General features: G+C 42.1%; 1 protein-coding gene across 9 annotated transcripts in view; it reads left to right on the top strand.

The window, feature by feature from the left end:
• The first annotated feature begins 682 nt into the window (after positions 1 to 682).
• The window catches only part of NFAT5 (nuclear factor of activated T cells 5), a 42,421-nt gene continuing 17,759 nt past the window's right edge, over positions 683 to 25,344 (top strand). For 6 of the 9 annotated variants that reach the window (XM_026857081.1, XM_026857083.1, XM_026857078.1 and 3 more), the window contains exons 1-5: positions 683 to 702; positions 1,374 to 1,499; positions 14,327 to 14,885; positions 19,655 to 19,847; positions 24,397 to 24,587. In XM_026857081.1, coding sequence (XP_026712882.1) covers positions 1,442 to 1,499; positions 14,327 to 14,885; positions 19,655 to 19,847; positions 24,397 to 24,587 — 1,001 coding nt within the window. In that variant the 5' untranslated portion in view covers positions 683 to 702; positions 1,374 to 1,441. Of the gene's footprint in view, positions 703 to 1,373; positions 1,500 to 13,804; positions 13,867 to 14,326; positions 14,886 to 19,654; positions 19,848 to 24,396; positions 24,588 to 25,344 lie in introns of those variants that run through there. The other 3 variants (XM_026857086.1, XM_026857084.1, XM_026857085.1) reach the window with 3 other exon arrangements.

Genomic DNA, 25,344 nt, shown 5'->3' with positions numbered 1-25,344 from the left:
GTGGTGTGAATATTTGCCCTCTTGCCCAGTATGGTAACTGTTCTGGTTTGGGGCATAACCAGCATTTGGTATGTGTGGTGTTTTTAATGCAGTTCTGTATTGCTGGCTGTGTATCTACCCCTTCATTTCTCTCGGGTGTGTTTCATTTTTTACAGGGCCTGATGCAGATCAAGCTCTTTAGTTAACAACTCGGGGGGTTTCTGATTTTCACAGAATTGCTGCACAAAGGTATTTTACTTTAGGATCAGTTGAGTATAACTGTGACTTCATGGGGGAAAAAAAAAGAACTTTAAAAACGCACATTGAGTTTTCCCTGTCTGTCTCAGTCCCCTGAATACCTGTAAAGGAATTTCTTAGAAGTTTTGTGGTGTAGAATTGTTGATTCAGTTTATAGCTGTTCATCGAAGTTACTTAGTCTCCAAATAGGGTGGTTGAAATGATGCGTCTCTGGCGTATCCCCTGATGAGGTGGGTTTACAGCTGCATGCTCCTACCCGAGTGGAGTTGTTTGTATCCCTGAGTTGTGCTGAGGTGATTTCTCAGTTGTCGGTGCAGCGAGAGCCCTCGCTAGCCGGGCTCCAAAGCAGCCCTCTGACCGCAGGCAGTCACTTGCTCCGAACTGTCGGCAAGGATGGAGAAGCAGGTTGAACGTGAGGCTGTTGACTTCACTTCTTGTGTCTTGGCTCTGTTGAAGCTCTGTCAGGTGAGCTGTGTGGTGGCCAGAGCTGCTTCACAACAGAGAAGTCGTACAAAAAAATTCTCAGAGGTTGTAGCACTGCACAGATCTGCCACGCTTACATCAAAGTTTTCGGTGTAAAATGGACTGGCAGTAGCCATTTCGTTAGTGGAGGCTGCTTTCCGTGGAGCACTTGTGTGAGTTCAGAGAAGAGTTTGAGTTAAAGAAAAGTTGCAGATAACTAGAAGTAAGGGATCTTAAAGAACAAGAACCGACACTTTTAGGAAGACTATAGGATATTCTGTGAATGATGGTACTAAATTAAATTGTCTTTTTCTTTGGAAGTCAGTCACACAGTTCAAATTCTGAGAACAGGTTTGTCTTTGATTCTTATGTGATTCTGCCCTTTCATTCTAAATGAGTACAGTTTCCATGGAAGTTCATGAATTATTTGTTTGATCAAATTTGTGTCCTTTTGTTTCTGATTTGAGAATGTGTATCTTGAGGTTTTCGCGTTTGATTTGTTTTCTGAAGTAACGGCATTGCAGGATGTTAAACACTCCCAAGTGCTTAATGTAACTTTTTCAAAGGATTCTGCAAAGGTTGGATTATAGTTCATATCTTTTAGGCAAAAGCATTATTTCTCTCCTATTACAGCGCATGAATAAATTTTTGATTAAATGCTTTTTGTTCAACAGAATCTGTCTATGACCTTCTCCCAAAGGAGCTGCAGTTACCACCTTCCAGAGAAACATCTGTAGCATCCATGAGCCAAACAAGTGGTGGCGAGGCAGGTTCGCCGCCTCCAGCTGTAGTTGCTGCTGGTAAGCATTCCCGTTTATTCAGTTGCTTTGTTAAGGTTTGTAACGTTCTGGCCAACATGAACAGTGCTGGCAAAGTTTTTGATTGTAAAAAAAAAAAAAGAGCTCGTGGAGAAGTAACAGAGTTCATTCTAGGAGAATGTAGGTAATAGAAATTAAACTAAACGGGTGATCTAAATTCTCAGGTATTCTATGGTATTGGTTGCTGTATTTCATATATCTTGGTAAGAAGTTAGTTATTTGTTTTGCTATGCTGTGTTACGGGCCTGGTAACTCCTAGAATGCACTCTGTCTTCACGGGTAATAAATACCTATTCGGAACTAAGGCAGATTGCTGACCGACTGTAAAAGAGTGAATTCTAGCCAGGATAAAAATTGGAATGGGAGATTACATTTTGAGCCGTGAAGCTTTTACCAAACCTGTAAGGAGGAAGAAAGGTCATGTTTTCCTTTAAGAGGCTTGAGGAAGCTTAGTATTTAAACTCCATTCACACATAGCTCTCTGTTGTAATGTATTACAAAATTCTCAGATACATGAGAATATATGTCAGGATGGCACTTTTATAAACTGATAAGTTTAAATTAGTTATTTTTCTAATTGACAGCATATAAAAATGAGGCATGACCTTTTTATCGTCATCTTTATCTTACTCCCAGTCCTGCTTTAGACTTCAGTCTAAAGACTCTGTCATTGATCTTCATTAAACATAACAAAGGATTTAAGGACAAAGTTCTAATTTGTGAGGTTAGCCTTAGTGCTGGTTAGCATCTGGGATTCTTGTCAGTAACTTATACATATTAGTAAACATCTGTGCAATGAGGAAAAAACAACCATTATGCTCATGATAGATGCATCTTTCTTCATTGGATAAGGATTTTTTTTTTTTTTCATAATTTGATCCCTATATTTCTTACAAGGTCATGTTCCACTTTCCTAATTGGCCTTAAATTGTTGCTTGAGAAAAATGTCTATGTTTAAGGTGAGGATTCAGATAGCTGCATTATTCTTTTCTCTCTTTGAGTTCATATGCATTAAATGTTTGTGTGAGAATGTTTCCCAGATTTGCATGGTACAGGAATCCTGATCAGAAACTGAAGTGATTGTAGACTTGTCAGAGAAACTTTACAGCACTGCTCACCATTCATGTTTTGCCAGACCTCTTCTGAGAGAACCTGTGGATTTAACTGTGCACAGTGGAACTTTGGTCATTGAAAGAATTTGATGGTTTTATTGCATTGAAAGGATTTGATATTTTTATATCACTCAAAAAATAATTTGGGCAAATATTTCTAAAATCAAGGTACTTAATGATTGGTTTGCTTCAAAGATATAGCGGCAACCAAATCCTGTAGAAACATATGTCTTAAAAACAAGTGAACAAAAAATTCCACAAACCCTGTTACACTCTAAATCCACAGACAGACATGAACTGCTAATTAATTCTGTATCTAACAGAAAAGACTTAAAAACTTGAATGGAACTAAATGTCTGTTACCTCCAGGTATTTAGTGTCTGCTAACAGCCAGTCCAGTTCCTTTTAAAAAAACCTAAGGTTGTATTAGCTGTGTTTGGTTAAACTGCAGCGCAATTTTCTTCAATGAAAAAATTTAAAAAATAGTTGAGGTGTGTGGGGTTTTTTTTGTTAACGCTGAAAGGAGACCTACTCACTCAGTTAAGAACAGTTTTCCACGTCAGGGGTAGTGTAGTTTCACAGAGGCCTGAGGCCGATCGCGCTGCCGGAAGGGGAGCTCCCCGTGCCTGCGCGGAGCGCGCGGGTGAGGGACCCGGCCGGGTTCGAGCTGTCCCCCTGCGCCCCGCGGGTCAGGTGTGGGGAGGCAGGAGCACTTGGAAGGGTGGAGCTCCCTTCTCTCCGTTCCTGTCCCTTTGTGCTGGTTTAAAGTGTTGGCTGAACTGTGGCTTGGGAGACCTGTCAGTGTGGCCATCAGTGTTAAGTTTTTGGGTGCCATTAAAATCAGGATCAGAAGCATTAAGCACAAGCAACTACAGTTGTTAAAAATTTTCTCTAAAAAATCCTAATAACCAGACAAAAACCCCAAACAGAGCCAAGACTAGTTTTCTTTTCATTGCTTGTGTCACTGTCCGCTACAGTGAGTGCAAGAGCAATTGAATCTTGGTCTTTTATAACGCGAGAATCATGAGGACCAGGATCATTCAGCAGCGAGTTGAGCTGCGTGTGGACACGTGTAAGGAGAGATGAGCCCCAGCCCAGAGCTGCCCCACTCCCCCAGGCCTTGGGCAAGGCTCAACCTCAGCTTTTTGGCCCATAAATGAAATCGGGGAGTTCTAGTGTAACACCTTAGCGGGGGAGTAGTTTGGTTTTGGTTCTTCCCACTCCACCACCACATCCCTGAAAGAAAACACATGCATCTGGGAGAAATGTTTACCTGTAAAACAGGTCCCTAGGCTGTGTTCCAAATCTATAGAGACTGACAGAAAGCTGGAGAGAACAGTCCCTGCTCCTCCCTCTGGTGTTGGGAGATGAGACATCTAGCTAGCTAGCACCATGGAGCACCTACCATACGTGCAGGGTGGACAGGTGGTTGGGTGTTCTGCTGAGTCTGAGGCCAGATTTTTTTTTCCTCTTTAAAACTGGGGACAGACTCTTAGGAACAGAGGAAGGAGCATCACTGTCTACTGAAGGTTGTAGGTGGGGGTACAAGGAGAGGTCAATTTACTCTTCGCAGTGGGTCTCAGTGGATTGTTTTACAGTCAGTAGTCTCCCTCCCACAAATTCCTGCTGTGTAGTGGCTGATTTGGATTCCTCCTCTAAGCCACCTTGGCCTCAGCACTTCTGAACTGATGCTGGTACCCGCAGCTCTCTGCTGCCTCGGAGCACCAGTGCTCTCCGCTTGCTCAGTTGGGTTCCAGCGTCCCGGGAGCGCTTCTGCACATCACCGAGGTTAGCTCTGTGTGTCTTCTGCACCCACATCTCGCCACTTTGAGAGAACAGGACATGAGTGGTTTAGCTGCATTCTTGCTGTAGCTGTGCCATGTTTCTAGATAAAAGGGTGTATCATGTTGTACAGGGTTTTTTTCCTTTAGCTGTTTTGGGATTGCTGTGGTGTCTTTGAAAAGTTGCTACCACGTTTTCAAGCCCTGTCACCCAGCCTTGCGTAGTAATGAGAAGTCTGCCTGGGCCGGGCTCTGCTTTCTTAACTGGAAAATCAGAGGAGTGTCAGCCTGGGCTTTGTGCGTGTCTATGGGCTTATACAGGAAAACATAAACAGATGTTTTACATTTATATTTTAAAAGACCAAGATTGCATATTCATTTGCATATATCAAGTTCTTATAGCAGACTGTAGGCACATTTTTGAGGAGCTGGCACTGTACAGATGATAGGGTGAGGAGGAAGGATGACTGCCAGCCTAGTGTTCCTGTATCTGAAATCTTTGCCTTGTTTTGTGTAAGTCTGTCTCGCTCACTCTCTCATTTTTATGTCAGCTCTTACTTGCTCTAAAACCTCGCTGGTTTGGGGAAGGGTAGGGAAAGGATAATTCAGTCTCCACAGCATTGTAGGTCATCTCGTTTACTCTTATTTTTAAAAGGAAGGGCTGATTTGAAATGCTGCTAGCAACCCTGTATGTAGAGGTCCGTTGGAGATATGCTTACTGTCAGTAACGAGGGGATTGCGTTACAGGGAATGATGTGAAGAGAAGAGTTTTTTACTACTCCTGTAATAGTTGACACAGTTTGTTCTCTGCTTCCCAAAAGACAGAGTAAGGCAGCATCTGGCTGAAATTCAACTTACTTGAGGCTTTTCTGTCAGTCACTTGGCTGTGGGGTTTTGTTCCCTATAAATCAGATTACAGATGAGAAATGTGTATTGCTGCAGTTAACTTCTCTGGGTTTTTTTGGAGGAGCAGGATGGGCTGTTTTTAGCAGCGATGACCTTGCAGGGGCAGACTTCTAGTTCTTCCATTTGGAAATTTGTTTTGTGATTTGCAGAACAGTTTTAAGAGTATTAAAATGGAATGTTGCTGATTGGATTTTCATTAATTTGTTAATAAATGTGTATCTCATTAATCCAGACAAAAGAGGTATTACCCACTCTCTGAATATCAAACAGGCAAGTATAATTTAATAGAACTCTAGGATTTTGAGCTGCCATGTTCATAACCTAAGCTGCTGTCTCAAGCTTCTAATTCTGAATTCTGTTATTCTTCTGGAGAGCAGAAGGGAGGGAAAGGATCCCGTTTTACTGCTAGAAAAACTGTTCTCTGTGCTTGCTCTTTGAATTACAAGTGTCTTTGTTCAGGGGACAGGAAGAGGAGGATTTTGCCTGGTGCGGTACCATAAACACATTAAATATGAATCATCTTCTAGACTCTTGAAATGCATGAGGGTGTCATGCTGAGAAATGTCATTGTAAGCTGTGCCTGGAGATTTCTTATATGAAATAAATGTGCCTGAAGCTTTAATAATGCCTTCTACACAATATTTTTTAAGCTCCAGTTGCAAGGAGGGATCTTTAATTTTCAGTTGGTTCTTAAAGGTCGAACAATTCTATCATGTTGATCAAGACACACCGAGCAAGTGCTTCACACGCTTAAAATTCACACAGCTATTTCAGTCCTTTCTCAGAGGTGTCTTTCTAGTTGGTAGGTCAACATCTTATTCCTGGTTTTTGGGGTTCATTCGGGAGTACTTTCAACCGTGTTCTCTAAACAAGTGTGGCGTTTTCATCTTTTATCTGCAGTAACAGGAATGCTCAAACCTCCCGAACCCCAGTGAAGAAACTGTACAGAAACTTGCTTCTCTGCCTATCATCTGTTCGTTCTTCCTCTGGCAGATCTTGGAATGAGCTGCTTCAGCTTGTTGATGATCTGTGAGCTGTTCTCCATTTTTCCACAGAGGCGAATATGTATCTTTCCATATTTGTGTGTTGTTCCCCAGGACAGTGTTTCCTGCATCGTTTCCATTCTGACAGTTTCCAGTGCTTATCTCAAATTGAATTCTCCACAGAGCAGCGTCCTTGCCGTAACAAAAGGGGAACGGATTTTATGCCACTGAAATGTATTTACTGATCTCTTCTTGCATCCTTCGTATTTGGATAAGATTAATCTGTGATGTCTTGAATTTTTCTGGCTCCCGAACATCTATGATTGTATGTTGGGAAAATATTTGGTAAACAAAGAAGCTTTACATTTTTGGGGTCATGTCAGTTTTGTGCTCCTTTTTAATTAAAGGGACAAGCTACTTGTCCCAAACAGGAGTCATTGGCTTTTTTTGATTGGCATTGTTGAAATACTTGCCATAGCATTTTTGATTGTATTAATTATGAAAATAAGGCTTTGCTTCTCAATTGCTACTGTAGAGAAATGGCTAAATATATTTGCATCATCTGTGGGGTTAGAAACTGGGTGCTAAGGGGTATGGGTCATGTTTTCCACTGGTAAGATAAAACTTCATCATTCTGAAGCTAAAGACTCTAATAAAGCCCCTAAATGGAGATAGGGGGTTCATGTTTTTTCTTTTTTTCTCTGAGTAGCTAGAGACAGGCTTCTTCATTTTTATTTTTAATGAAAATATTTTGTCAATTGATCATCCTTCCTGGTGTCATTAGTCAGTTTTTCCTGTTGATACAGAAATAATTACTAGAGATTTCAAAAGGGATATCAGTGCTGCTACTAATTCTATTATCCTGGGCTTCTAATTACATCTTGTAAACAAATTATCAGAAAAAAAACTTCTCTTCTTTGTAGTTGGTCTCCAATGCCTGTAAAAACTTCCATTTCTTTGTAGGCTTTTCCCTTCCTCTTCCCACCGCCCTCCCAGTTGGAAATGCCTTCCTGTCGTTCCCTCGGAGGATGTCTTCCAGGGATTTCTGTCTGCAGTGTGCTTGTTTCGCTCATGTGTCAAATACTTCTTTCTTGCAAAATTAATTTAAACCCGATCCTCATGCTCTTTAAAAATGCATCTTCCTGGTGCTGTATATTAGTACAGTGCCCCGGCTGCTCTGGCTTGTGAGCACTAACGTGTACGTGATCAGGTTTATTGTTCCGGGCGATGGTGTGTGCCCAGAAGAGCTCTGATGGCGTGAGGCTGGGCCGTGGTCGGGTACGGCTCAGGGTGGTGGGGAGGTTCCTTCATCGTGCCGAGCTGTCTGCTGGTGACAGTCATCGCAGGGAGATGCGAATAAAAGATTTCTCTTACTCTTTCCGTTTTACGGAAACTTTTTAGACAACGTGCTCTCTGCAAATTCGGTTAAAACGTTGTAGTTGTGTGGGGTTGTATGTGAGTTGTGTGTGTACCTGCTCCTCTGCATGGAGCAGAGCTTCCTTGTAACTACCTATAAAGGATTACATCAATGTACTCTAGATCATCTCTTTTTTTCTGGATTAAGTTTATTTTCAGTCTTCCTGAATTTCATCTAGTCAGTAAACCCAATTTTTCCAAACTGCTTAATCAAACACAGGCTGATTTATCATTCTGAGAGATTTTTCATGGCAAATTCTTGCATTCAGTGGCTCCTATTCTTACTTCATGAAGGCTCGAGAATTATTTTGCGGTGAGAATTCCCTGTTCCTTAATAATGGAAAAAACCCAAGCCAGAGAAGGGCAGAAAGAGAACAGTCTTCCTGTACTATTATTTGGGCACCTTCTTGCAGAAGCATCACCAATTACTTCATGAAGGCCAAGAGGAGTTCTTAGTTCCTTAGAAAAAAAACCTAACTGTGTATCTAAAGAAGAAAAGAGGCTGTTTCTTAAATTGAGAAGTTGTTTCTTAAATGTGTGGGATCCATCAGCCCTGACAGGGTGCAGCCGGTCTGTCGGCAGGTGGAGCTTGAGGAGAGCAGCTGAGGGTCCCAGAGTTCTGCCTTGCCTGTCACAGCTGGTTAGCTCCGAGTGGGGAGGATCTAAGATCCATGGAATTGGGGTGTGTGAGCCACTAACAAAATTTCTTAGATGCCTAAACTTGAGTGTAAATTTAATAATGGATGTCCTTTATAACAAAACCAGATTGATTGATGTATTTACCCAAAGTATAATACACTGCTTGGTTCAGCATGTGAATGTAAGGGGAATTTACACTGTTGGGCTTGATGTAAATTAAATTAACCTACCTATCTTGAATCTGAGTGTTGTTAATAACTGGTGAATTGGATTGCTTTATTATATTTGCTGGGATGCTAGTTTTTTTCTCTATTAATACACTTAACTTGCATTCTAGCTTCGCCATTCAGAGACAGGCATCGAGTGGTGGGTTGTGTGACAGTGTCTGTCAATAGTGAAGACAAATAGTGCCAGAGACACTTAACCCATCCAATCTCACCCAGGGTATAGGTCGGTCTTGTTTTCAGACTTCTTCATAAGTCTCTTTTCTTTCTTTCTTTCTTTTTTTTTTTGTTTTATTTCTAAATAGTGGATTGATACTGATTTGAAACTAAACTTTTTGGAAAAGTTTTTGACATTACATCAGTAATAACAAGAAGAAGAAAAGTAGAAACCCAAGTTTGGCATGTGAGGTGTTGAAAGCAGGTTTGCAGCCACTTTGTAAGTTCTGGTTTTACCTTTAAAACCTTTGGCAACACAAGGGTTGATGCTGAAAATTTTGCACATAGTATCCTTCTGGTTTTGTTCTGAAATTGTTCTGTGTCCAGCAGTTCAAATAAACCAATTAAAATACACAAGTCATACCAAGAACGTGACACATTAGATAAATTCACAAATTTAATAAACGGGTATCCTTCATATATTACGCTGATACACCACCTGAACCTTGCCCCGTGTGGTGAGTTTTCACTTTTGACACTGAATTGTTTTCTGAACGTAGCCGGGGCGGACCGTGTGGATGCAGGCTAGGTTCTGAGTTCTCTAATGGCTTTTTGCTAGTCCTGCCTGTTCATGCACAGGTGGCTGAAAAGCTTGCAAAACCAAAAATACCTCCAACTTATTCACGTTAGCAGTCTTAAGCTTTCCAGTTTGGGAAATGACTTGCTTTGCACTCCAGCTGCAATGAAAAAAAACCCCGTCATCAGGACACTATTTGTTTCTTTTTGAGGATTTGGTAATCCTTGTTGTATTTAAGGATCTCTTTGGAAAGAATGAACAAGGATTCCAGGATTGGCTCCACGTAAGTGTTTATCTAAAGACAAGACTCCCTCAATGCCAAGTAGTGATTTTTTTTTTTTTTTCTCCTGCCTTTTTTTAGAGGCTGAATGCCTTGTTTGACTTCACAAGATAATAGGATATAGAAATACATGTCATTGTCTTAGTTGCTAACTCAGGAGGTAATAAATTGTCTTTGTACAATGCTTTATGCTACCGAAACGAAAAAGACTGCACCGATCTGCTCACGGGGATGCTCTGTGCTGTGTGTTCCCTTAGTCTGACACTCCGTTAGCCTGTGGTTTTTAGCAGCATGCGTTTGTGCCACATGCGTGTTGCTTCTCTTTTCCACTGCTTGGTTTCTGGCTGCTTCTTGTTTTCAGACGGAACCGGAATTGTTCTTTCTCTTGGCTGTGAACGTAATTCTGTTCGCTGCCTGAAGGCGAGGTGAACGTTTGGGAGCAGTAGGCACCACCTTAGATTTTCTGGGAAGCAAATGTACCAATGACTGGTATCATGAACAACTGGAATTTCTTTGACATTTAGTCTTCCTCGGAGCAGTGCGGAGTAATTGGTTACCTTTATTTGCATTCTGTACTCCTGCCCTAACCACTTAGCTTGTTAGTTCTTGATTATTTTTTATCTTTCATTTACACATTACAGAATCGCGGATTGATATGTAAATTATGATGTCCAAAACGGTACCAGGACTTCCTTATGCTGAACTGTTCGATACCTCTCTGCCTCACTGCGAGAAATAAAGATTGTAGGACAGGCGACAAATTCCGAATCACTTACTTCAGCTACCTTACATGTTACAGTGATGGCAATGAATAGATTCAGGAGGTTTAGTTTCAACAGTGATCAAAGTTGCTCTAACGTGGAAGTAGTTTCTTTTTCTCTCCTATTTTTTTAAATTAAGAAAAAGGAAATAAAACCACCTTGTGATGCTGGTGCACGTTTCATTTATAATACTGTGGCTGCATACTTGCCATAACATGCACTTGGCTTCTATTCAGTGTTGTTGCTCTGAAAGCAATTTTTATTTTGAGGCTGTGTTAAAATATATTCAGTCTTATATTTCAAAAATGTACATACTCGTTTAAACTATATATTTGTCATTGCAAGCACTGTTAAATTGCAAAGAAAGAGCCACCTGTAACAATTCCCGTTAACATGTGTCTAAAGAAAGTAACCTCAAATAAAAGAGATGCTGAAACTGGGGAAGGCGTCTGTATGTTTCCACTCTAACGTGACAGCCCAGCGACCAGGTACACCCGCACACTGAATGTCCACTGGGTTCGTTTTGTTTATTATCTGCATGTTGGGGAAAATTTCCTTCCTCAAAACCAGGAAATGCAAAGCGCTTTCACCTTTTAAAGCAATACCAGTCAAGTCTGAGTTACTGAAAACTTCAGAATAAACTTTTTTTTTTTTTCCTCAAATGCAGCATATTCAGCCAAGAGATCTCCTCTGGGTATCGGACACGCCTGTGGCGTCACTGGCTTTAGAATCAGTTGATAACACAAACCAGGAGCCATTTAAAACATATGGCGCTTTATTCATTATAGCAACTTTGTGAATTCTTACTTGGTTGACCCCAATTATTTAATTACTAGTTCAAAGGAAGATGAGTTGGCTAAAGGCCTGCAGGTTTTCCTAAAAACGTGAATTTTACTATTTTCCTTAGTATTTGCATAACTGAAAGTGATACTAAACCAGTTACCAATTTAGCCCCCGAAATAGATTTTAAATTTGTGTATTTAATTGTTCTAATATAGCCAGTTTATTTAACTGGCTGTAATATCTGTCATACTTTTTTACATGTTTTTAATTATTATAATAGAGAAGACACCGGGCTGTACATGCTTTAAAACAGTTGCCTGTTTACGTATGGTAATGGCATTGGAGATTATATAAGGCTAAAGAGAGAGGTTGTCTTGCCATTACTGTTTGGCTTGATACTGTTCCGATAATCTAATCTTACTGTTACGCAGGGGTGCCTCTGGTAAATGGAGAGTGTAGCCAATGTATAATGGACAGTATTTCTTTCCTTTTTAAATATATAAAGAAAATATACACACAAACACATACATACTTTTTAACTTCTAGGAAAAAACCAGGAGGAGGAATTGCTTTGGGTAGCAGTAACGATAGCAAGAGAATGCCGCTCCCTGAAGTAACGATACCGTTACCAGCTTGTTTAGCTTTATTCGGAAAAGTATTTCTTTTAGTGATTGATTTTGGATTTTATTTCTTAAAGTGATGGAAAGCTACAGTTATTGCATTTCTGGAGAGGATATGCACTGAACCCTTTTGACAAGCAGGATATGTCGGTGTTTGGCATACCTGCTCTGAGGCAGACCTCTCGTGGATGTCACTTAAAGTTTTTTCTCAGTCTTTTTAAAAGAACTTTCTAAAACATTCCTAGTATTTGCTGCAAAAAGATAAATCTTTGATATTAATCTGTTGGAGGAAGAGTCTTCCAGTTCTAGAGCCCTGCTACCTGGTTCGGTGCCCCCAGTTATTCCTGTCGGTCTGTCAGGCGCGGGCGGGCAGGAGACGTGCGTACACGGCGTTGTGCTGTGCGTGCTGCTCCGTACCGTCGCTTCAAAACCAACGAATTTTAAATGGGAGAATATTGCTGTTCAGTCGTCTGGTGCTGCAGCACGACTGCCGTGTGCTCCACGTATTCCGTTTGCAAACACTTGCGTGCAGCAGCTGTGTATTTCTGATTGAGTGTATAAACGACGAATGGAAACGAATTCTATTTTAACAAAGTAAACATCCCGAATAGCAACGATCTTTCTCAACTCAAAGTGGCTGCAAATCAGCTCCTAAATATTGTCACTGAAATTAATACCTAGATTTAATAGTTCTTGCCAATCCTATAAATGTTTTTGAAAGAAGCATTGCATTAATGCATGATATAGAAAGGATAAATTTGCCTTTAAATTGGAATGCAGTTCGAAGTGACTGAATTCTCCAATTTCAGCCACTATATTTGCCAGAGAACAAACTGGAAAATGGAACTGGTATCATTCATCTGCTCCTGGTTCACTGGGAGGTTCTGGGAAGGGACTTCCTATGAAGATGAAAGCAGAATAGTTTATGGATAAACTGTAATGATCACTAAATTTTATATTCTGTAGTATTGTAGGTTTACTTTTAAATTCATTTAGCACGGAAAATCTGTAAGAAACAGTAACGGTTTAAAAATTCTTCACCATCAGTCGCTGATATGCCCTGGTAATCACAAGTAGGCTGATTTATAGGAAGCTTTGCTAAGTTTTGCTGCTAGTTAAATATATATATATTAAGGCTAAAAGTACTTTATTCTGTTACTTTTAAATATCTTAAACTGGATAAAAAACTATCTCTCAACCTTTTAGACCTGAGAAATTAATATAATGTTTTGGATTTAAAAAAAATCCCAAACAACAAAAACATGATGTTCCTCAATAATAGGTATTGCCTCTGACACCAGTAACTAGCTGAACAAACCTATTATATAATTATGTGTATATATATATATATATTATGTACAATTGTTTTCCAAATTAGATTATTTCTGTGGTTCTGGTTTGTGTAAAATGCGGTCAGCGGTGCAGAAATACAGAAGACAGCATCTACCCTTAGGAAGCTTAAATCCGAATAGAAAATGCAGTTAGTTATTCCTCAGTGAGCTACAGCTGAGTTAAATAAAGACCTGTATTTGTCTGTAGTGCTTCCTCTGAAACGTTTTAGCCTGAGTTTTCAGCTGATTTGTCCCATTAAAATTCTTAAGTGGAAATGATTCTGTTCTCCAGAAATCGTCAGAGTTTTGTTTTCATCATTTTGCTGTCCTCTCGTGCCCCTAAACCAGATTGATCTGTGTGACCTCCGGAGAAGTCAGAATCGTTTAAAATATTCTCCTTCGTGTGAATTTTTTTCAGAGGTCTGTCCCAAGCTGTCTCCGTATGCATAAGGGACTCCGCTAATAAAGTCTGAGAGAAATCAGTCTCATGACTGAACGAGTCAGATTACAGAAATTTCATGTCGCCTGGTGTCAGCATGTCACCGATACAGACATTTCACCCCTGTTTCGGACCTTCGAAATAAACAGCTATGTCATAGTGACTGATACCAGTTCCATTTTGCCTACCAACTCAGTTGATTTTATATTTTATTTCTCATTTATGATGGAATAATCAGCAGCTCTTTTTCTCATTTATTTTCTCATATTTTTATTCCAGGATTTGCCTCTGAAGCAGGGAGTGTCTGCATTAAAAATGACCTGTAGTTCTCTGCTTCATAGGTTAGAAACTTATTTTAATATTTTGTGGCTAAGCACAGTCCCGTCTTTTGCAAAAATAAAAATTTCCAACAATAAATGGTTTAATTGGCATTGAATGTGGATTATAAGCATTTTGCATTGGGGCTTCCATTATTTTAGATGAAATGGCTTCTACACAAATAATTAGTCCAGCTGAGGCAATGAAAGCTCTGTTTACTCGCAGCCATTTTTATGGATTAACATTAAGTTTTAAAAAAGTTGATTACAGTGGATCATACTAAGTCTTATTTGGACATTTCCAAAGTACTGTACTGGCTAGGCTGTATTGCTTTAAGCATTTACATTCTAAAACTTACCAAATTCCAAATATTTGTTGGGGGAAAGAAATCGGTTCATAAATCACTTTATTTCAATGGGACTGCTATAGCCAGCACACACAGAACCATGTATCTTGTATTTACTTCTGAATTATACACCGCAGATGCTTCTTCAGCTCCTTCCTCTTCCTCCATGGGCGGTGCTTGCAGCTCCTTTACCACCTCTTCCAGTCCTACCATTTACTCTACCTCAGTCACCGACAGCAAGGCTATGCAAGTGGAGAGCTGCTCCTCAGCCGTGGGGGTAAGTACCAGAGGGGTAAGTGAAAAGCAGTTAACCAGTAACACAGTCCAGCAGCAGCAGTCAACGCCGAAGAGACACACAGTCCTGTACATCTCGCCACCACCCGAGGACTTGCTGGACAACAGTCGGATGTCCTGCCAGGATGAGGGCTGTGGATTGGAGTCAGAACAGAGCTGCAGTATGTGGATGGAGGATTCACCCTCCAACTTCAGTAACATGAGTACCAGTTCCTACAATGATAACACTGAGGTGCCACGTAAATCACGCAAACGAAACCCAAAGCAGAGGCCAGGGATCAAACGTCGAGATTGTGAAGAGTCCAACATGGATATATTTGATGCCGACAGTGCCAAAGCGCCTCACTATGTCCTTTCTCAGCTCAGCACGGACAGCAAAGGCAACTCAAAAGCAGGAAATGGGTTGGTATCTGCTTTTTTTTTTTCCCCCTCAAAAAAGTTATATCATCATGTAAAACCAAACTAATAAACTGCCCCCATGCCCCGTCAAGTGTTCTACTCAGGTTCTCACATAAATCCCTTCCCTTCTCTGCTGTTCCCTTCTGCATCCTAGCCCATAATAAGTTCTCATTAGACTTGTTAACCTTTATCTTCTAAATAAAGATCAACTTTCCTACAATAATTGGACGCACCACTGATAAGCTCATCTGTATTCTTGTTTGAGTGAAATTCCTAAAAGGCTGCCCAGTTCCATTTATAAAATGGCAATGAAAACGTTACCCTATTTCAAAGGAAAGGCAGAAGTGGACTGGACACACCGTAAATCTTAATATTTTTTGCAGGATTTTATGTGAGGATTTCAGTCTGTACACTTCACCTGCTTCTGTTTGTCTCTTTCTCTATTTACCAAATAGAGAGAGTGATGGGAGTAGAAGTTAATTGCTTGTTAGGATTTTCATCATTTAAATTAACACATGCTTTACTTTTTTTATAAAATGTTAAGATGATGTGGTGAACCGGATCTTGTTTTTTCTTGTGAATTCACTTCTGTATTTGATTTTTTCAGAAATAAATCTCTAATCCTGTTTCTCTCTGTGCTTCTGGGTTGTGTGCATGCGTGTGTCTGTACGTGGGCACGCCTGGGTGGTGGTCTCTCATCTCTCCCACTTCACACTGTTCACTGAATGCATTTTAGTAGTTGCTTAAAGAGGTGAAAAGTCCATCAGTTTTATGATAGTGTGTGGATACATATTTTTTTTAATTTTATTTTTTAACCTGTGGCTTCTTTAGTACACTTAAGATGGTCAAGTGGGTAGATTTGGCTTTTTTATTTTGTTTTTTTTGGGGGAGGGGGGGAGTGTATTTTGTTTGGCTTTATGTATGTGCTCGCAGTACATTCTAATGTTCATCACGGTAATGGTGAATGTTAAAATTTAACTGATGAGAAAGATTATGAACTTCTCATATCCCAAAGGGAAAGAGCCTGGAGTCTGTATTCCCAGGGTCACTGCAGTTCCATACTTAAAATTTCACAGTGAGGAAGTGATTCCCAGAACCTCTCCAGAGGGCGCGGGCTCTGCGGGAGCATCGCCTGGGCGCCGGGAGGCGGGAGCGGCCCCGGCTCTGCTGCTCTGTCCCTGCAGGCTCTGCTTTAGGCTTGCCTGGGTTGTCCAGCAGCTCTCCTTTTCACCAGCTGAAATTGATAATCAAGTAAAACACGAGTGCGTGGTAGAGCCACGGCAGCAGATCAGCATATGTAAAGCAGCTGCTTGGCACTAGGAAATTGCCTCCACTGGCACAGGGGAGGTCAGGCTCGCCCTCACAGAGGGAGGAACTAGCGAAAGGCAGGAACGGTGGGGCTGTAAATGTGATCCCCGCACAGAAAGGGGAGGTTTAGTAAACTCTGCAACTCTCCACCTGAAGCACCGCGAGACTCTAACATTCCCTAAAATATTAAGGACTAACCAGTGAACAGCCAGTGGCACTGCCGGCAGTACTTGGTGAGCGCAGGGACAGATAAGCATAATTTTTTTTCCTAATGTGTTTTAAGCAGGCTAGATTGAAATGCAGCAAACCTCTTACATAACAGAATTGTCCTTTTAAATAAAAGCTCTGGGATAAAAAATGGCCAAGATATTAGGAAACTTAATTTTGCGCTTGGAATATGGAGATTCAGCATTACAAATCTAGGTCACAGTAGTGATTTTTTTTTTTTTTTCCTTTTAACTTTCCAGCCTGATGGAGTTCTGCCAAGGGAGTTCATTTACTTTTGGCTTTAAAAAAAGAGCAAGGAAAGCGCCCTTGCTCATTTGTGAAGTGGAAACAGTGTTTGCCCCCAAAAAAAGATTTCTAGTCAGATGTCTTTAAGAGCTAGGAAAAAAGAAAATATTCTTGTGGACGCTGCTGGAATTTGTGAAAGCCGCCTTAGAAACAGATGAATTGATGGTGATTTAGGGCAAAGAGTCTCAGATTTCTGACATGCTTGGTCTCACTTTCAGTTTCAGGTCTTCACTGGGAACAGCCCTGATGCCAGTGCAGGACCAGGCAAGCCTTAACTCAGGAAATCTGTTTTCATAGAACCGTGGGTTCTGCCACCTAGATTTCTTTTTTAGAAGAGAAGTGCTAGCTTTGAGGAGACGTTGTCTGGTAACAGTGAAGCTAATAAATAAATGTGTGTGTATGAAATATTTTACTCTTTGTATGTGCATGAATATTAGTATTATAAATAAACTAAATGAAAAGGATGTGTAAGTGATATATCCTCGTAATTTGAGACGACCACTGAGAAGCTCTGGTGAAGGTTTTGTAATTGCTTTCGAGCTCAGCTAATCTGATTGAAAGTAATTATTACTTTCGTTTTCTAGAGGGAAGGCTTTCAAAATAACTGTTAGGCAGCATCTCTTTGCATAAATATGACAAAATATTAATATGTTGGCAGTTAAGGCAACTTGGGTTTTCAGAGTAAGGTACTGTCAGGCAAACAGTTGTTTTGGAGAGGCCAAAGTGTTAATGTCACACGGCTAAAACTTCGCATTTTGAGTGTCAAAAGCGAATTGTGTTTTAACTGCTGCCTCTGAGCTTCCCTTCAGTAATCTCTGAGTCTCCTGTACTCATTCACGGAGCTGGAAGTCCCGCGTGTGGCAGGTCGGGCTGGGATGAGTCCCCGCGCAGCTCCTCCCGTGGTGCTGCCGTGTTTGGAGCCGCCCCGCGGTGGGCGCAGTTGCCCAGTGGTCCTGTTTGTGGTCCTGCTCGTGTCCCTGGGGGATGCTAAGCGATGGAAGCCCTGTGATTTAAGATTCTGAGAGAGAAAAAGTGAAGATATTCACTGGAAGTTTGTAAATGTATTCCTGTTAATTATTAGTCCACTGGAATAGCGTCCTGACAGGAAAAATAAAGTGATTATCTAACGAGCTTGAGGTTGATTAGCATTTTTGCTTAACTTGCACAGAAGCAGGGAGCATAGTGGTGCTAATTAGAGTTTATTTAGTGTATTGCAGGTTTTGTATGTGCTGCACTGAAGAATTCTGTCCCTTTTATTTTCCTAAAAGAATGTGCGTTTTTACGTAGCGTTTTTATTTTTTTTAAGCAGCCTGTTGGACTAGACTGTGACAGAGTAACCAGGACTCCTTGGCAGAAAGACGGTACTCTTGCAGGTTTTTTTTATACCAGGTTTTTTATCTAGGTGCTGCCTCTCTGCTGTTAGTGGGTTGGAGACGAGCGGGCAGGGCAGGGCTGCGGGACAAGCTGGAGGCTCGCGGGCAGCCCGTGGTGAAGCGGTTAACCCTCACGAACAGAAAAACATGAATGAAATCCATATAAAGCACAGACCTCGTAACAGCTCAGCAGCGTCCGCTTGAACCCTTTGTTACGTGTATTAAAAGGGTTTGGGAGGCTTAGCAGAAAGAACAGCGTGGCAAGTAGGACTTGCAGGGGTGTGAGATGTGGTGGGCAAGGTGCCCCCGACCTGCCCTGGCGTAGGAGGAGTGCTGGGCCGGGCTGGGCAGGGGCTGGGGGGTGACTTGGAAGGATTTGTGTGGCCGTGTGCCGTGCCTTGCCCAGCGGGAGTTTTAGGGAAGGTGCTGGTAGTGTTTGTTACTATAAATCATCTGGTCATAGGGAAGAGTGCTGCGCGTTCCCCCAGCCTTCAGGTCAGTGGCAAACGGACACAGTGGCAAAGCTCGCCAGAAATGAGTGTAAAGACAAAGCATTTCTTTCGCCCTTCTCCCTGAGAAGAAAAAATCCTGGATAAATTACTCCATAGGTTGGACACTGAAACAGGATTTGTTTTTTAAACAATTCACACCTGTTATTTTAAAGTGCTTTCTTCAGAGTCATTAGCTGTTAGAGACTGCTTTTTATTAGTAAAAAAAGAATATTACATTTGCATAAATTCATGGAGCCCTTTTTCTGCCTGTCCCGTTTGCCATGGCATGTTTACATTTGCCAGTGTTCATGAGTCTAACGGACTTCAGGTTCCTTATGAAAACCTGCTCTGTGTAAGATCCAGAGTCACTTTCCATTGTGCTGTGAACACCAGATGAATCCCATGATGTTATACTTTGGAGGGCTTCTTCATTCAGGTTTTAATTATGGAACTGAACACGAGATACGTTTTAAGGAACGCACCTGGAAAGAAATAGTCTTTTTGCATACGTTGCAGCTTTAAAATTGGTGCAATTATGTCAGAGCTTTTTACAAGAATTAATTTGGTTTTAACATAAATTTATCAATCCGTTTGGACAGAAATTAGCATTTGCAAGATATGCAAGTACAGGTGGAGACAGGCATGAGGCTGTTTTCCTATTTAAAGAAGTGTCATTTAACCTTAAATCCATTCAGTATGTGTGTGTACATATGTATATTTGTTACAGAAGTGAAAGAGCTTATTCAGATAATAGCAGGCTGTATCACATACTATGAAAAAGCAGGTTATGAGCTGCCTTCTGTTTGTTAACATAGTTTAATGCTAATTGCTTTTCCCTTCCTTTATGTTTACTCTCTGAAAAGCAGTTCCTGTTTGCACTGGATGGAGGAGTCAGGGAAGCACCGTTCCTCTTCATCCTGCAGGTTTCCCTCTCTGTCAGAAAGAGAATTCCAAAGTTTGCTCTCAACTATACATCTTCTATCCGTTAATATACACTCTTTATCTTTTTAGCTTTTCTGTGATTTACTTTGTTTTTATTGGGGAGCTGCTTGTAACATCTTTTTAATGGTCTGCTTTGACTTCCCAGAGCATCAGAGAACCAGAAGGGAGCTGGAGGGAAGAAGACCCCAATGTTGTGTGGTCAGTATCCGACTAAGAGTGAGGGGAAGGAGCTGAAGATAGTGGTGCAGCCAGAAACCCAGCACAGGGCTCGTTACCTGACCGAGGGCAGCCGAGGCTCAGTGAAAGACCGGACCCAGCAAGGCTTTCCGACTGTAAAGGTGGGACGGGGACTCCCTTCCGAGGGTGCTTTAGTACAGTGGGAACTGGTTCCGTTCAAAGAGGCCCAGAATCTCTATTTTTAGAGGGAAGTGTCTTTGTTTGCTGTAGAGACTGTACTGTATCTCTTCTTGCAGGTAACAAGAAATCTCATTTGCATCACAGAGGTACAGGAGGAAGGAAGCTTTGTCAGGGCAGTGACATATATCTGTGGGCATGTCCTATTAGACTACAGTTATACAACTCTGTAAATAGACAAATACTTGAAGCAGACAGAACTAGGATAGTGAGGTGCTGTAACGGTTTGATGGCTGGTGACAGTGGGTCATCACTATGCCTTACTGGTAAGTACATAAAACTGAGTTTCATTTTAAAAAAAAAAGAAAAAAGTAAAAGTGGTTTGTGGGTTTTTTGTGGGTGGTTTGTTTGTTTATTTGTTTTTTTTAAGAAGAAGTATCTGAATCCACATATCCAGCATCTGTCTTTCAGTTAGTCATAAAGATCTGAGGTGTACTTTATGGGTTGTACTGCTCAGTAGGGTGAGTAGTGGTGAAGTACATGTCGGTTAGTAGAACTGGAGAATAGGAGAGAGAAGAGAGGCAGGAGTTGTGTGCACACTTAACAAATGCAGCTTGTGTCCTTTATAGACGTTGATGCCTTAAAGTCTGGGTGTTGGTGGTCACTTGCTCTGAGGCAGGGATGAGGGGCACCCGGGACCAAGTGGTGTCCTCAGTCCTGAACAAGGGGAAGGGTCTGCACAGAGCAGCTGCAGTCAGGAATCCAGAGCCTGGCTGCAGAGCTGGTTTTTCCAGCAAGCATTTAACTTCTTTGTTAGTTCTTAGTTCTTTGTCTTGCTTTGTCTGGAGGGTAGAAAAGGATATGTGGTGCAATGCACCTTGCTCAAAGAGGGGGAGAAACTGTTGGTGACCAGGCTTGCCAACCTGGTGAGGAGGGCTTCACTGTGGGTTTGTCAGAGGACGGGGAACAAGGAGCTACAGATGGAGGAGGAACACGAGGAAGAAGGCTCCAAAGAGGTCTTTCACATTCCTGCTCAGGAGGGAGAACATGTAGAGGCTGTTCTCCAGAGACTGCTCGCTCATGCACAGTGTGAATTTGCAGGTCTTGTTTCTTCCCTTGTGTAGTCCCAGGGCTGTGACTTGACTGGAGTCACAGAGCCGTGGGGTAGTGTACGCGGCTGGAATGCAGTTACGGATGTGCAGCGGCTGCTCAGAAAGAAGAGAGGACATCGTGTATCAGAAGGAGCTCCCTGACTGCGCAGACCTCCAGCGTGAAATTAGAGACTGGCCTGTTGAGATCAGAGGAGGCAGAAAGCTCAGGGATAATGTTTTGGTATCTGTTACAGACTCCGTGACTGAGAAGATAAGAGATGACGCTTTCTGTAGGTATCATAACTGACAGGAGTCTCCTGCTCACAGACCTCTCACCTGAAAGGTTTCAGCCATCTCTCCGTCTGCAGGGGTGGCTGCATAGCCTGGCGGAAGCAGTTGAAGAACTTTAGGACTGCTTGTGAAGGTTTCCTGAGGGGAATGGTGGAGAGGCTCACCGGGAGTAATGCTGAACTTGACTTGCACAGAAGAGCTGATGTCAAATATCATCTCAGAAGTGGCAGCAACCACAGTATGGATGTGAGAGTGGGCACTGGACTGTGTACGAGCCAGCATTGCACACTCGCTGCAAGGAAGGCAAATGGCATCCCCCTTGGGTTGGGAGGAGCGTGGCCAGCAGGTCGAGCGAGTAGATGACTGTATTTGTTATCATACAAATAAGAAAGATAAAAGACATGCCCTTTCGTACTTTTTCTTAGTAATGCCACTTTGAAAAAGCAGCAAAGCAGTTCTTGATACAAACTAATTTACCAGGTCCACAAAGAAATGTTTGATTCAGCTCTTAAAATTTGTGCTGACTGCTGCTGGCAGAGTGTAGAAGTATCTTTAAAGTCCTGTTCAACAGTGTTAGAAACATCCCCAGCACTTCACTCAGTCCTCCTGAGGAATGTAGAAATCCAGTGAAGTTTCATAAGAAAAGAATCCATTCATATAGTCCTGTTGCTGTGGTGATTTATGCTCATTTATGTGAATTTTCTTAATGGGCCTTTGTTCATCTGAATTTCCTTTCAGTTCCTTTCCCACCCTTCAGCACCCATCAGTGAAAATTCTGTTTGGAAGAGTCTTGTGTTACTGAATTCCTGGAAGCTCAAGCTTGCTTTCCCAGTAGGCAAACCAGTGCATACCCTGCGTATAACAGCCTGCCAGGGTTGGACAGACAGAATGAGTCAGAGGATCTTGAAGAATTCTGAGCTAGGGGAAAAAATGTGTAAAGGATGAGAGGGCTTTTGGGGTTTTCTGGGGTGTTTTAAAGATGAGGAGGAATAGTGTAAAAATGTTGCTAGTTCAGTGGAGATCTGGCGCTTGCTCTTCTCTGGGAGCACCTGGGACAGGCAGCCGTTCGGATGCATCACTTCAAGCGGACTGAGGAGGAGAAGCAGGTTCTGTGGCCCTTTGAAGAAAACCAGGTTACTTGATGACTGAGAACTAGAGAGTCTACGATCAATAGCCAGCATTAAAGTGCTGTAAACAAACCTCAGCCCAGCGAGCTGTCTGGCGAAGACAGACTGCCCTGAAGGCACAGTGTCAGTGGGGGTGTTGCAGCCCTCAGGGGCAGATTTTCAGTTTTCTTGCCGAGAGCATGGCAGAGCTGGAGCAGCTTCCATCCAGGTGGTGAGGGATGCTCTTGCACACCTTTTGTACCTCCTAAGCAGCGCACCGGGGAGGACGAGCCGCAGTGGTTGGCGGTGCTGATGCTGTTTCTGGCCCGGGAGACCTTGGTGGCATCACCCAGAGACCCGCGCAGGTAAAAGGTTCGGTGGTAGGATACCCGAGGGCCCTTCCCCCGCGTCCTTGGGCCGCCCGGCGAGGTGAAATCCTCTCGCTGGCCGCTTCCACTGTCTCTAGTTTATCCCTGCTCTCTTGGCTTTTGAGCGCTTCGGTGTGAACTCGACCTGTTAGTGTGGTTCACACGTGGGAGCTGGTACTAGGCCACCTCCAGGAGTGTGGCTTTGCCCGTCTCTCGCAGCCATAACCCACCCACCTGCCGTGAGCTCATTGCTGCTTTTGGACGTGAGGAGCATACCAGGATTTTAGCAGTATTTGCTGATTTTTAATTTTTTTTTTTTTTCCAAACTTGCTAAGAACTGCAGAACTAAATTTTCTAAGTGTGTCAGGGACTAATCCCCTGAGAGATCCTCTGGAGGCTTCTGCTCTCATTTGCATCGCCTTACTAATAAAGATTGAGCTTCTTTCTGCAAGTATTGGATGGGCTTCCAGACCTAGGACAAAACAATATCGTCATCTAAAAACGCTCTAGCAACAATTGTGGCTTAGTAAAGACATTAAATATACTTAATCTCCTGTGGTGAAGAATTTCCATCTCTGGCCTGGGAATTTGGCAGTGTTCTCGTGCTTCTTTTTACTTGGAGCATTTTCATCTATTACCTAAAAAGAATAAGAGAAGTTACTTCGTAATGTCCAAGTTGGCTTCAAGACTCCTTTCACTTCTATGTCAGTATTTTTAGTATGTAGCACCACAGCGAGGTTCTGCTAGTAAAAAAAAAAGCATTAAACGGATACAAACCCTTTCATGCCAGGGTGCTGATGTTACAAAATGAATGCATTTTCACTATCAGGTTCTGGGATAATAATGCCTCGCACACTGGATTGCAGAACTGCTGGATCACTACGTGAGATGTATGCCTGACCTGCTTTCATTTGCTTTAGTGAATCGTAAAGCTGCTCATAAACATTAAGTAGGAGATGTCAAGTTGTCATTTTTTATTTTTATTTGGGCGTCTGAAGGAAAATTAGGCTTGCATGGTTGGACCACACAATCATTCATCCCATTCCTCCCTCTGCTTTCCCCTTCATCCTGCTCTGACTCACCCAGAGGTTTTGCACGTGTCCGACAATTCTAATCTGGTTTCACAAAGGTTGGTGTGAAGGTGGCCTCCTAGGAGCGTCGTGTGCGAATTGATGGATCGGCGTGCGCGCCCTGACCAACACAGGCTGGTCACCTCGGGGACCGGCCACAGCAAGTGTTCTTTCTCAGCCGAGTGGTGGATGGAGATGCTGGTGGGGAAGGAGGGTCCTGGGGAGAGATGGGGAAGTAGTCACAGCTGGGCTGAGAGTAAGGGCTGATAAGAGATCTGAAAGTCAGAGTTGGGATAATTCTGTGTGAAGATAGATAGGATTCAAGCTGGTTTAAAACCAAAATATTAATAATAACTTTTGAAAAAAGTAATTTCACCTGTTTATTAAATGACTGACTTTTCTTTTTAATGGAAGAACAAATGACAAAAAATAAAAAATATTAACCTTGTTTTTATAAACTAGATGAAAATTTTTTTTATTCCTGCTTTCCTTATGATTGTCCCAGCAACACTGGGAGCAGATTCACTTCAAATTCAGCTACATAAGATGTGTTCTGTTTGAATTAAGAGGCCAGTTGAAATATTTAATGTGTGTTGCCCTGTTTCAGCTGGAAGGTCACAACGAGCCGGTGGTGCTGCAGGTATTCGTGGGTAACGACTCGGGGCGAGTGAAGCCACACGGGTTCTACCAGGCCTGCAGGGTGACTGGGAGAAACACGACTCCCTGTAAAGAGGTGGATATAGAGGGGACTACTGTCATTGAGGTTGGACTGGACCCAAGCAACAACATGACACTTGCGTGAGTAGCTTTTTTTTTAAAAAAAGTGCCCACTTAAGCAGGATAATACAGTTTACTATAGGCTGAATCAATTTGATTTTTTTAAAACATAAAATATATTCCCATGCTAAGTTTGGAAACTGCCTCTTAGGGAGTAATTTTATAATTGTCCTCAAGTAAAACCACATAAATAATGGAGATACGAGAAAGGTGAATTTGGAATTATCTAGGCAGGAAAGTTTTGCCTAGTCTGTTTTCTCAAAAGCTGTCTTGATGCCTCAAAATAAATCTGCCTAGTATTTCAGTGATGCTGTAGCACCTCTCTGTTGGTGGTAATGCTGGTGCCACCTTCCGAATCACGCTCCAGCCCCCCTCTCTGCTCCCTGGCTGCTGCTTGTTGGCCCCAGCCCAGCACAGAAATCGGTTCTCAAACTAGATATCAGATGGTCCCTGTACTTCTCGGATGTAGGGCCCAAGATTCTGGTAAATTTACAGTATTCTTAACTCATCAGGCTGTGTCTGGGTTTTGTTGGCGTGTTTTTTGCTTGAAATCATGTTGGATCTAGTGTGTCTTTCTGAAAGCTAGCGCTGCGTCACGCTCTCACCCTGGCCCCGTATACATTTCCCGTAGGACCAGTTATGGTGTGACGTATCTATCACTTCCCAGTTCCACTGAGCATAAAAAAATAATATGACTACAGTAAGTTTTCTTCTACTACTGCTTTAAGTGAATGCAGAATGTTCTGTAGTAGTGATCCTACAAACCCAGATCTAGCCC

Source organism: Athene cunicularia, assembly GCF_003259725.1.
Source record: "Athene cunicularia isolate RWA chromosome 11 unlocalized genomic scaffold, athCun1 chr11_part2, whole genome shotgun sequence".
Classification (NCBI taxonomy): Eukaryota; Metazoa; Chordata; class Aves; order Strigiformes; family Strigidae; genus Athene; species Athene cunicularia.
Note: the sequence above shows the minus strand (reverse complement) of the source record. Positions and strands in the feature narration are given on the sequence as shown.